At 42.2% G+C, this 13,601-nt stretch overlaps 1 protein-coding gene across 1 annotated transcript in view; it reads right to left on the bottom strand.

The window, feature by feature from the left end:
• Positions 1–2,297: 2,297 nt before the first annotated feature.
• Positions 2,298–13,601, bottom strand: part of CUX1 (cut like homeobox 1) — a 235,660-nt gene continuing 224,356 nt past the window's right edge. The window contains exon 26 of the mRNA XM_017742968.1: positions 2,298–13,596. Within this exon, the coding sequence (XP_017598457.1) occupies positions 13,145–13,596 (452 nt within the window). The 3' untranslated portion in view covers positions 2,298–13,144. The remainder of the gene's footprint in view (positions 13,597–13,601) is intronic.

The following is a 13,601-nucleotide window of genomic DNA, read 5'->3' on the forward strand; positions in this document are numbered from 1 at the left end:
GGGAAGGGAAGGTTTGAAGGATTTCTCCTTCGCCTTCCTCCTGGCTCCGCCACTCCAAAATAAACAGCCCCCAGCAAAGAAACCCAGTACTGCTTAATAAATTCACTCTGTAAGGGGAGAAACTTCATACAAGAAGGGATTATTTCCAAGGGTACTAAGATAATTACATGGGTAACTTGGAAGAGTTCAAGGAAACAGTTTGAATTTTCTTATCAGTTTCCCATAGCTTGGAGCAAAAAGAAAATAAAACGCTCTGCTGTAATCAAATAATGTTTTCTGAAGCCCTCTGTTGGCAAGTACACAATTCCTTCACCACTTCCATTAAAACAGAAATATTGAGGAGAAAATGACAGCACTTCCAAATAGGAAGAAGTGGGGCTCAAAAGCACCATGTCAGCCACTCAGAGTTTCTTACCTGGTGGGAACACAATGCCATGTGAAAAAAACATCCCTTTTCCCACTGGAAGTTGAACTGGCTCTCACTGACAGCAGGGCAGGAGCAGGACCATGGCCAGGACCTTTCCCATTAATCCAGCAAATCCCTGTAACATTCCCTATGCAAACCTCACCCATCCATCCCCAGCAGCAGCTCTGTCCCAGCAGGAACTCACAGCTATGTCCCAGTTCCAACCAGTAAAGGTCTATGGGAACACCCAGCTTACACTTCTTCCAAAAAAAAGAGAATTTTGACATGGTTTTGAAGGGCTGCCCCAATAAATTTATCACAGAAGATCCCACTATCTCCATGAAAGACCATAAATACCTGCTCCTGACCTCTCAGATGCTTCTTTGTGGTTTGGGTTGCTTTCCTAACTTCTCAAAATTAACTTTTTGGGATTTAGGCTTGAGAGAACAGCCTGGCTTTATCCCAGATGCAAAACTGTGAGCTGCTGTGAACCTTCTCCAGGTCTATGCTTTCACAAGTTTAACACACCCTTTGCTTATGACCATGATTTTAGAAGCTTCTTGCCAATACCACCTGAATAAAAGTGCAGGTTACAAATACACAAATTAACCTACCTGAGGCATAGCATTTTAAAAGTGTAGCTGTTTAGCATCAAGCTTAAAAAAAAATTAGGGTCAAATTATACACAACAATGCCATTTATAGCAATCAACAGTTGGACCAGTCATTAAAGAATAGGGGGGGGAAAAAAAGTGTTAAACCTTGAACCTTTCCATCCTGTGGAACAACCCATCACAGACACTTGAAAACCAGAAAATGCACATTTATCATGAAATGAAGGCATTCAGTAGCATTTTTAATACATTTTGAGGAGAATTCCCCCCTGCCTGCAGAACTGAAAATGGCAAAGACACACACTGGACACCAACATGGAGCTGGACAAAGTGCCACCCTTACTGGGGTGGGAAATCCCAGCCTGACTCCCTGCTGTCCAGGACAGACTTCCCAGGACAGAACCACAGCAAATATCCATCCAGACCCTCCTATTCCACAGGGAACTCCTAGGAGGAGGCACACGACAGCCTGGTAGGAAAAATGTGTCAGGGATGTATTGCAGGAGATGATGGAAATCAAGGTAGGTCCCCCAAAATAACCTTCAATTCACAAAAAAACCAGACACGAGCACACCAGGGAAAACAGAGCACCCAGGTAAGCACAGACACACACACACATCCTCTACCTGACACCCAGAGCATCCAAAAAAATGATTTATTCCACTACTTTTAAAAATGTAATCCCACGGATGGATTACAGCATCTATTCTTTACCAAACTCCAAACTCCTCACTCTAAATACTGAGAGTATTTATAGGAACATCCCATAAAGCACTAAATGAGGAATTTATTTCCCTATAAAGGATCTGTAAAAATAAACAGTGAGCCAAATATCTGGGAAAATTCTTTGACATTTTCATTTCTGAATCTAAAGCATTTCCAACCTCAGATAACTGATTTTTTTTTTGTTAAATTAGTTGATGTATTGCTGTGGTGCTCAAAACAATCCCCCTTGGCAGTCTCAGACCCCAAATACGTATTTTCTGTCTGTGGAGCTGGTGCCCACCTCCCACTGACTGCAGCAGGAAAGGCCACACTTGGATTTCGCTGAACATTTTGGATATCTAACACTTCAGCATTTGAGGTATTGGAAACACACACGCACACACTCTCCATAGGAACTGATACATAAAAAGCAAATTTTCCTCCCCTGGCCAAACAGAAATCCCACCAAACCATCCCTTTGATCCCTCAGGGCATCACCACACCAGAAGCACAATGTAAATGTTTGCTGCTTGGACTCAGGTCTCACCTCAATAAAAGACAGCCCACGCGGAATTGTGTTTGTATAAAAGATATTTACTTCAATTATCACACCTAGGGTGCTAGTGAATAATAATAATAATACATCGTGTGAGTTTCATACAGTGATATTGCTTCTCCATATCATATAGGGACCGTTGTACAGTGCTGAGAACAAACATTTTATGGCTAAACCAAACAAAGACAGAAACAATGCCGTCTGCTGACGAGGGAGCGCTGCCCTGCACTGCCAGCCAGATAAACTCTTACTTTTTATGTTTAAACAAATACCAAGAAATAAAATGTTACAAAAGATGAGTCACAGCAACACAATGTGGGCTTCTCAAAGCTACTTGTACAAAAAAAATGACACTTTTTTTTTGTTTTTTTTTTTTTTTTTTTTTTTTGGTCAATTGGGTCTTTGTGAGGATCTTTTTTTTTTCTTTTTTTTTTTTTAAAATCCGTGATTGTGAATATAACAAACAAGCTCTAAAAACATCTAAGACTTAGTGCGTTACAGAAAAAATATAAAATACTGCTAAAAATGTAAGACACCACAATACACTGGGGTAAAAACTGAGCTTATTATTTAAAAAAAAAAAAAAAAAGTTCTCAGGAAAAAGTACACCACTTTCTGTTCGAGTTCATCTTGTGCTGTGTTAGTAGTCGGGGCATTTCCAAGGTCTGCCCATTCTCATGGCAAGTAGTTATTGCACAAATGCAAAGAGTTAATTTTTTAATTAAAAAAAAAAAAAAAAAAGAAAAGGGACATGAGGGAAACAATTAAAAAAAAAAAAAAAAGAAAAAAAAGAACATCCCCCCCTCCCCAGCCTCCATCTGCTTTGGGATCGACGTCCAAATTCGTACGTGTGACATTCTCACAGCATTTCCAGCAAGGAATGGGAGAAAATGCTTTTCACCACAGAAATGCATAGAGTATTCCAAGAGGAACAACCTTTAGTTTGGCAGAGCTGATCCAACACTTACACTTTCTCTACTCTGATTTTCAGTTTCTTTTTGGACTACACCAGAAGGAAAAAGAACCTGACGTGGGAAATTCGCTGGATGGTTTTTTTTCAGTGGGACACCCTCGAAAGGCAAAGTGCACATTTGCTCCCCCAGCCACAGAAGTGGTGCTGTGCCCTGCAGCTGGCTCAGCATCCTCCTCTCTGCCCATGCCAGGGGGGACCTGGCACCGGCCGGCGCTGCCCAGAGCCCTGGCCCGCCCCTCCCTCGCGCTCCCGCCCGCGTTTGGGGCTGCAGTCCGGCTTTTCTCCTGCTCTCCAGGGCCACCTCGCCAGGGAAAAGTCTGTCTGAACGCATCTTGACCTGGCAGCAAAACTGAACCACCCCTCTGTGCCACAGATCAATGCACAACGTGGATTTGCAGAGCTCACACCAGGAAAAGTTGCTGCTGCACAAGGTGAATTATTATTTTTCTTTTTTTTTTTCTTTTTTTTTCCTTGACCAACTTTTGAATGAGAAGGAAGTCAGCTCTGGATTCAGAAAGTCAAACATATGCCAACAAAGATGAACATCACAGGAAACCAGTCTCTCATTTTAAATGAACACTCATGAGTTAATTGCAATATGTTCTGACCAGGGGCTCTGCGTCTTCAGCAAATTCTCAGTAGAGGCTCTAGGAGGCTCAGGGTATTTTCTCTCTCTGTATATTTTAAGTCTCTTCTCTCTCAACTGAGGCTTCTTATTCTCAGTCCTAAATTATTTTAAAAACTATTTAAATAATATTATTTATTAGGCATTTAGATAAAATACTTTTTTTTTTTTCTTAAAAAAAAAAATGATTGCTCTAGAAAACACAACAGGGGCACAATGATAAGGATACTACGAGCCAACACCACCTGCTGCATCTCTAGGATATCCCAAGCTTTCTCCAACATCCATTTAGGGGACAGCAACCTGGTCTAGTGGGAGGTGTCCCTGCCCACGGCAGGGGGTTGGAATGGGATAAGCTTTAAGGTCCCTCCCAACCCAAACCAGTGATATGTAAATACTCCTGTTGTGTTCATATCCAACAAAAAAACAAACCTCGACAAAAAAGAAACTGTTAAAAATTAACCTCATAAATAGGAAATATGAGATTGTTGTCCTAATCACAAACCACCTCTGTGTATTTCACCTGATGATGCTGTAGAGAGAGCAAGCTCGGGAAAAGAGGGCTGAGGGTACCGGGGGAGGGAGAGCCTGTTCTGTACAAAACCAAATCCAGACTGGAATGACCCGACAGTGCCTCACCACCCAGAGCCAGCACGGCCCTGGGCATGGGAATGGGGACAGCAGGTGTCACTGATGGCACAAAGGGACACACAACTGCCTTGTTTGAAGCCCATGGGGGTTTCCTGCACACTCACAGACCTACGAGTGCACGGGGCGAGACTGAGCCCGACGAGCATCAACTGCTGGGTGATGGCTGAGTCCCATCCCAAGAGCTGCTGGAACTAACCCACAGGGATGTGGGGTTTTTTTTTCCCCCAGGAATCTGAATTCTCTGGAAGCAGAGCTCGCCCTTGCTGGCAGTGGGACAGGAACCCCCCAGACACGGAACCAGAGTTTCTATTGCACAAAGACTCCTCACACAGTGCTGGGCGTGCTCGGCAGCCGAGCACGTTCCAGTGTTGGGACACTGGGATGCTCCATCAGTGTTTGCTCCCCCCCCCAAAAAAAAAAAAGGAAATGCGGCTGGGAATGCTGCAAGCCAGATCACTGTGCTTTAGATTATTCTCCACGAAGAGATTAGGAAATAAGGCACATAGCTTTCCAAGTAGAGAAAGTGAAAGAGGAAATTTCAGGAAGCAAAACCTAAAGACTTAATGGGAAATGTGGCAACATACAGGATTTTGATGATAAGCCTATTGAGTGAAAATAAAAGCATTTCGAGCTTGACTAATATCTTTCCCCCACAATAAAAAAAGAAAAGATCCATGAACTCCATCTCTCAAGAGAAGGTGAGAAGGAAATGGAAGCCCTAATCAAGGAAAAGTACAATACAGATGTGACCTTGCTTGTTCCCCACACTCTTCCTTTCCAAACCAGATGCTCAAGTACTCCCTGCATCACCTGTACCAGCATCCAGAGGTAACCAGGTACTTTGGAAACACTTTTAAAGCTAGTAATAACTTACCCACATATAAATAACACATCAAATAGCACAAAGGGTCCAACACAAGCTAATAAAAGCCAGAGAGAAGTCTGATTGAAAGACTGATTGCAAAATTATTTTTCCTAGTTACTTGGAGACAAGATTGTACTTCAGAGCAAGTCAAGTGCCAAGTTTTATTTATTCTCCTGAAAGCACAGACACTCGCCTTCCAAGAGGAGCTGCCTAACAGAAAATCTCTACCTCATTCCTACAAATACTTCAATTTTCAGCTAAGGGAGAGCAAGGCTGAGCTGCTTGCTTTAATTCCATACTTGGCTTGAATTTACTTCATCAGCTGGTTTTGTGATTGTTTTAAATATGTCTGTACTGTCCACCTTCCCACTGTACACTGATAAAGGGAGTGCACGACATGTGTGCAAATATCTGGGATGTTAACTTCCTGCAGGAAGCCAAACCTGAAGGCAAGGTTTGACCCCTCCTTTCCAATTCCTTGGCTCTTGCACATCTCAGACCCTTGGGATCATTTTAATGTATTCTGAGCATGATCTTCCCTGTCCTCATTAGTTAAACCCATGCATCTCCAGCAGCCTGGTCTCTCCAGTGGCTAATCCCCTCTTTACAGCAGGGAGTGGATCTGACAAGTGGGGAATGGCATCCTCTGCCCATTAAAATACATATTGGTTTTAAGCCCTCGCTCACCTACATCCCAAATGATTCCACAGATTTGGCTGCAGCAATTCTGCTGCACCATTAAGACCGGGCACACAAATGCTAAATACACAGAGGGGCTTTTCCATCCTGGAATGATGCACGGAGACACATTTAACAACTCCTAAAAATGCATATTAATTACCCACACGGACAGAAGAGAACACAACTCCCGTTCTTGCTGTCAAGAGAGAGGCTGTGCTGCTGTGACACCACCAGAATTACACAGGAACCGTGCAAAAATCAGGTGTGGCACCACAACAGCAGGAAATTCCGGGCATGACTCTCCATTTCCAAGGATCTTTGGATGAAGATTGTACTATGTACTACCAGTATCTCTAGAGTTCAAACAGAAAGCCAAAGACACGACATCACAGGGGTATCACTTGTGCTGCACTGTTTCCTGCACTGGTTGTTATGGTTAAGGATTCAGTTGCTCTCTGCACTCAGCTGGTTCAAAATCCAAAGAAACTGAAATAATGGGATGAAACCAACAGTTTTAATAACAGGAAATCTACAGAACTGTGGCTAAAATCTCCCAACCCCACCGTGAGTAAAGCAAGCTGGATAATGGCAGAATTGTCCTTTATAGAAGAGCTGGACAAGGAAAAAATACAATAATCTTACTAATTTTTTAAAAGGAGGCATTTTCTTTTAATGCACTTTAGTGCCAGAACATGTTTGTGAACAGCAGTGAAAATGAAGCCCAGGAATCCCATCAGGGTTTTTTTTCATTCACAAGAGTTGTAGAAACATGGACTTCACAGAGAGCCGAGGATTTTGGGATGGATATGGATGCCCAGGTCTTGGGAAAAGCTGGATTGTACCAGAGGATGCTGGTGAGGGGCTCACTAACAGAGTTCAATGAATGACTTTCTTCAACTGGAAAATGACCTTTTAACTAACAACTGCTATTAAATATGCCACAGTACCACTTGGCTGGGGGGAAATCATCCCTGAGGACAGAGATGGCACCACTTACACACCTGTTTTTAAGGCTTTTTGAAAACTTAAGTGCACAGGCCTAACGCTAATCTTCTCCAAAAGGATAAATTTCACGTTCAGAGCACAAAACCATTCTATCCTTGCATATTAATAGGGCAGGGTATAGTCCATGACCTGCTCATGTAGGACAAATCAGTCCCTAGGCATGGCAGAAAGGGCTTTTCTTGCTATAAAGTCCATTATTAACTATACTTTATATATGGCATAGTCAATATATCCTATAAAAGAGATGGGGAGGAAAGAAGAAATCGGTGAAATTATATTTCTACATTTTAGAGCTCATATAGTTATGAAGGAGACAGGGACTGCTATACCCCTTTTGAACTAAGAAGGTTGCATCAGAAAATAAATTCACATCTTGTACTTCCCATGCCACTGATTCTCCTTGCAATTTAAAACCAGACTTTAAACTGATTGGGGGGGTAGGCGGGGAGGAGGAGGGGGAAAGGTCCTTCCTTTGTATAGAATTTTTAAATTCTCTATTTAAAAAAAAAGTTGATTGTATATGCAACACAAAGAAAACACTGATGTTCACAGAGCAGAAAGTGAAGGGCAGAACAACACAGGAGTTAACCCAGTCCTGCTTTGCCAATGTTTTATCCATGTGAGTTAAATGTAGGGATAAGAGGCTACAACCAGCCAGTCACACCAGGGCCAAAACTGCCCACACTCACAGGAAAGCCCTGACTTAGCTTTAGGGAATGTTAAATCCAGTCCCCACCTAAAAACCAACTTTCCTTCTTCTCCTCCTGAGAGTCTCCAAGAGGAGCTCGGCCACACTCGGTGGCTGAAGACAGAGAACATCCACTGGGTGAAGAGGAAATCAGAGAGAATTTCAGGAACTCCTTTGCAGGAAGAGACACAAATGAAGCAAAAATGGTGCCCTCCATGTGCAGGTTAAAAATGTCACCACTCCACCTTCAGTCTGCCACAAATTGCCAAGCTACTGATCTCTCACAACCCTGCTAAAGGCACAGATTACTGCGGCATTTCAGCTGAAATAAAACATTTTGGATCCAAGTGCAAAGTGTCCAAACCCAATCACTTTTTTGTGTGTATTCTCATAATTTCTGTATGGTCAAAATGTGATTATTTTTTTCTGTTTCTAACCTGCCCTGTTTTTGCCAGGAGCATTCTTATTCATAAAAGCTTTAAGAATATTGGAAATTATTTATTTTAAGATGGGAAATGACAGACTTCTGATGGCAGCTGTGCTTGTGGGGACTGCAACCACTGTTAGCATTTTCCATTATTTCATCACATCAATTTGTCACATTTCCCTCAATCCTATTTTATGTCAATTTATCAGCTTTGTAGTTTGAATTACCAGCAGAATGATGCACTTCTCTAACTTACTGTTTCTCCTGTTAAAGGATTGAAAAATAGTGACTTTTAAGTAATTGGATTGGAAAATATTGCATAGAATTCTGTGGTGTTCACGACCTCCCTGCTCTACACCAATCCCATATCAACCAGTTAGGTAAAAATAATGCAGAGATCTTTTAGCTAATGAGAAAGGCACATACTTTTTTCTTTTTAACTGTAATATAGATCTTTCCTATTACAGCAAGGAGTTTATAACTAAAGGACTCGCTAATTCATGATATGGGCAGAGTGCACTGATATGAGTTCCTTTAAAGGATGGCTCTATTTATAGGCATTTTACAGATGAATAAATAAAATGGTCAAATTTTATGGTATCAAAAGAAAATGTAATTAAATGTATTTCTGCCAATAAACATGTGCAATGCTGTTGTCTGAAATCTGTATCCTCAAAAATGGAAGTGTATTGACAGTCCCACTGCATGACCCTTCTGCCAAGGGATACTCTTCCCTGGCTTTTAGCAAAAAAAGCACTGCACTTTTTTCCTTCCCTAATCACCCAGAGAGAAAAACCAACAATTTAACTGCAACATAAACGTATTTCTATTAAAACAGCCCTGGCCCCTCATGCACAGCGTTGGTAAGAGCATGGAACTGGAAATAGAGAGAAAATAAAATGCTTATAAAGAACCTCAGGAAAAACAGACTCTGGCATGATGAATTTCCTGAAAACTGCCTGTGCTTTTATCCATCAGGAAAAGAAACGCTGGCAACCAGGGATGAGCCCCATGTCACACATTCCCTTCCCCTGGAATCAGCACCCAAGGGATGATACAGCCACTGTAGTGTGCTGCTCTTTGGCATTTCTTTTCCTTCAACTTTTTATCCTTTGAATTAAGTAAAAAAAAAAAAAAAGTTATTCCAAAGCACATTTTCCTCCCAAGGGTGAGTTCCAAATTGATCCCAACTATCGCTCACACCCTGCAGTGTAAGTTCAGTCCCTAAACTGGGGGGGGCTTGGCCAGAAAAACCAGCAGGTAACTCATGTCCAACCCGAGAACCTCAGCAGTAGTTCAACTCATCCATCCTACTTCCCACTGGAACAGAAAGCAGCTGTGACCTTGGCTAAACACCGGGACAAACCCCGGGAGCATCACTGAGCTCCAGGTCTGAGGGTGCTCCTCTGCCCCTGCTCTCGGACCAGGAGGTCACCAAGGAACCCAAAGTGACTCTGGGCAGGAGATCACCCCAACAGCATCTCAGCAGGCTAATCCACATTCAACGCAGATCATTAAATATGAAACAGCAAAAGGAGCTACGCCATTAATAAAGTGCCAAAAATATAGGAAATACTGACAGCATTTTATTTGATTAATTTTATAATAGATCCCAATGACAACCCTTGGCAGGATGGAGTGACTTCTGACTTCTGAACGCTGTCTTTATCCAGCAAAATTACATGACTCAAATGGAATAATGGAGCTTAGAATTAACAGTTAGTGTTATGAAAGAAAGATTTCCTCTAGGGCAAGCTACAGATATGCTTTTTAAAAATCATTACAGCATTAAAAACTGGGCGCACGCTAAAGAATCCTAAAGAACTAGTGGAAACCTGAAAAGCAAAACAAAAATAAACAGGGGAAAAAAAAAAAAAAAGAAGATATGTTTCAAGGCACTTACGTATTGCTTATTAAGAAGAGAGATTGACCCTAAGTGCTGCATTTGCGTGCGACCTGTGAATACAGTTCTGCTGTCGTACAATGCAGCCAGAGCTCTCAGTAAGCATCATGGAATGCAATCAGATAGACACAGGCACAAGAACAGTTTGGGGAATATTAACTTAAAAAAAGAAAAATAAAATCATCAAACAGAAAAAAACCCCTCACTATGGAGAAAGCCGAGAGTAACCACTTGACTGCATCCAGCACATGGGTCTCAAATCAGCAGACAAGGACAGTAGGAACAGACTGGCAACTGTATTGCCTAGAATTAATTAAAAAACCCAACCTGAACCAAACAACAACAAAGAAAAAAAAAAAAATAAAGAACCTAAGAAAATATCTGCATCTCCCAGGCAGAAGTTTTGCTCTTGGCTGGAGACGCAGCTCGTCATGACTTGTACTAAGGTATGTGTACTTCTACCAGGACGTGCATTTATCCACGGAGCTGTGCTTTGGAAGTCAAACCAGGACACTGGACAGGTACAGAGAGGTCACCCTTGGCTTCACCCAGTTCCCACGGACTGGCCGTGCCCCCAGTGGGAAGCCAGGAGCGCTCCCAGCATGTGCTGCCACACCCTGGTGTCTGTCACTGCCAATTGTCCCCTCAGCTCACCACAGAAAGGGGCAGTTGCTCTCTCTCTGTTCCTCAGCTTTAGTTTCGTATCACGAGTCCCCAGTTACCCAAGGAGGAATCCTGAAACTGCTAGCAGTGAAAATAGGAAATAAATCCCTGCCTTTCAGCCTCCTAGAGCCTTCTTTCCTTAGTCATGAGAAGGATGGATTTTAGTGTACTGATTCTTAAATTTGTGAAAACTTGCGCTAAGTGCTGCTGTCGCATGTTAAGAGACTGTAAATGAAATACATAAGTTCTAAAACATCATGCAAGAAATGTGGTTTCACATCTTACAGTCAAAAATCCTACTAATGAATTAATACAAGCACACTGAGGTGTAATATTGGGAACATACCTTTAAAGTCGGAACTCCTCTCCCCCATCCCTCCCTCCCCCAAAATCAGAAAAGTAATATTAATTAAACTTAAGATGTAATGAATGCACCATTAAAGTGTCATCAAAAAGATGCTGACCTAAGACAAAAGTTCAATGATACACAATACGGTCAAAAAAGTCTTCAATCAATAATATACAGTATGACAACTACATCTTGTAAATTATACCCAATACTGCCGGCAGTCTATCCCTCTAAAGAATATTTGCCCCCTTTCATCCCTTCCTAACAATCAGATAATAAAATACAGCAACAATAAATAAGCAAAAAAAAATTAAAAATTTATATATATATATATATTCCGAAATCATCTATTGTTAGTTTTAAAGATATGGCAATAAAGGAGTCTAAATTAGCAAACTTGTAGAAGCCATAACTGATAAAACAGCTTATTGAAAAAAGGTGGCAGTAATGCACTCTATGTGTGCACAAGTACGTAAGAAAATACACAGACGTATAAAATTGCACGCACACACCCACGCACACACATCCTTCCACACACCTCTATGCTCACGCATATACATATAGACAACAGGAGGAGTTAGAGACAAGTTAGAATTGGATTTGTACTTTGATCAGCCCTAACCTGTGCATAAAAGAATGGAAAAAGGCTGTATTTCTGCAGGGCAGAACGGGCCGGACTGGGATTCGGGAGCACGAAGGTTTTGGTTTCGAGCTTGGGCTGCTTCCACCCCGGTAAGAGCCCGTCTGGTCATTGCCATGTACTCTTTATCCATGCAAAAAAGGAGCTTCCCACAACTAAAACGTATTTAAAATCAGTGCTTGTGGTGGGAAGAGAGTCAGTAAATGGCCACCAACAGCAGGAAAAGGGCTGGCTCTGCGGCAGCTCCAGTCCCTCTTAGTGGTGTGTGACAGCAATCGGACACGTGAACTGCATTCCCATGGATTCCAGGTAAGCTGAATGTTCGGGATATGGGCTAGGCCCCGAAGTAGCAGGCTGAAATGTTACTGGCCAACGTTTTTGGAGCGATCTGTCTTTGCTGAAAGGAAATCCTGTACACTACGAACCAAGTGAAATGATCAAGTACATGCTGCTTCTAAGTTGTCTCCTAAACCTCCCAGATATGAGGTCTGATCAGCGTGCTCTGTGGTTAGAGGTTAAAAAGCAGATTATAAAATACCTAGATTCAGATTTTTTTTTTTTTGTCCTGATTTGGCCTAAAATGGAGTGTATTAAACAAATTCTGGGCTGCAAAAGACCAGAATCAGTTAAAGCTATGAAACAATGTGCACTACGTGTCAATATTCTATTTCACTTACAAGAAAACACTAAGTCAGCTACCACAAATTAAGATATTTTCCTGATGTGACTTTTTTTTTGTTTTGTTAAAAAATATGTGGAGTAAATGTGTTTTTTTTTTTTTAATTCAAAGTTTCAAACAACAAGATTCTTTTCTTTTCTTGAAAATATGTAGGAATCCAAACTAGTGTGTTTAGAGTCGGTTGACTGTGCAATCTCTTAGTGGCAACTGAACAGCTACAAAAAACTTTCTTTTTTTTTCTTTTTCTTGAAAAATCTCCCCTTTTTTCCTGGTTTAAGAAGATAATAGTGTATTATCGCTCTGTAGCCATTAGATGGCAGATAAAAAGCCCCCTTTTAATATGTGGGTTTGATTTTTTTTTTAAGATTTTTTTTTTAGTTTTTTTTTTTTCCTGTTTTTCATTTTTTTAAAGCCCCACACCAAAGAGGAGGGCACAAGGCAAAGCTGTATGAGTTATTCCAGAAATTGTGGAAATCACTTAGGGCAATAATAAAAACACTTCAGGGTACAAAAAAGCTTGACTACACATTTCAGTTTTCTTCCTCGAAAACACAAACATAAATTGGGCTTAACGCTCCTTTTTTTGATTTCTATATGCACCTTGGCCTATGGCGTTTTTGCCCTGTGGCCCGCAGGGCGGTTAAGTGCGAACACAATAAAACCAGTAGAGGTCCAGTTTGACTTCCCAGCTCTCCCGAGTTGGGCCAGTTTAATCTCAAAACTCCCACTCGACGGCCTCTTCCCGACTCGCAGCCTTCTCCAAGCGGTGGATGATGTTGTTCAAGTTGGCCGCTTTCTTTTTCCTCAGGGAGCTGTCTCGCGTGTTCCTGGAGCTCGCCGTCTCCGAGAAGCTGAACAAGCTCTGGAGAGAGTTGGCTTTCTGCGAGCCTGCGGCCGGCGTCGAGCTCGTACTTGGCACACTGGAGATTTTCTCTGAACTTTCTTTTGACTTGTAGGAGCTCTCCCCCGTAAGGACTGAGGTGGAGGCAGCTGAGGTAGAGGCATCCCCTTCTGTGGCAGAGTTTGGCAGTGTCTCCAGAGCATCTCCCGGGCGCTGCGGTGCCGGCGGGGATCTCTGGCGCGGCGCTCTGAGCCGGCCCTCGTCATCGGTGTCCTCCAGGCTCTCCGGCTCCGCTTTCTCCGAAGGCCTGGCGCCTCGCCGTGCCTCTTCC

The sequence above is a fragment of the Corvus brachyrhynchos genome, unplaced genomic scaffold (assembly GCF_000691975.1).
Source record: "Corvus brachyrhynchos isolate BGI_N302 unplaced genomic scaffold, ASM69197v1 scaffold99, whole genome shotgun sequence".
Lineage (NCBI taxonomy): Eukaryota > Metazoa > Chordata > Aves > Passeriformes > Corvidae > Corvus > Corvus brachyrhynchos.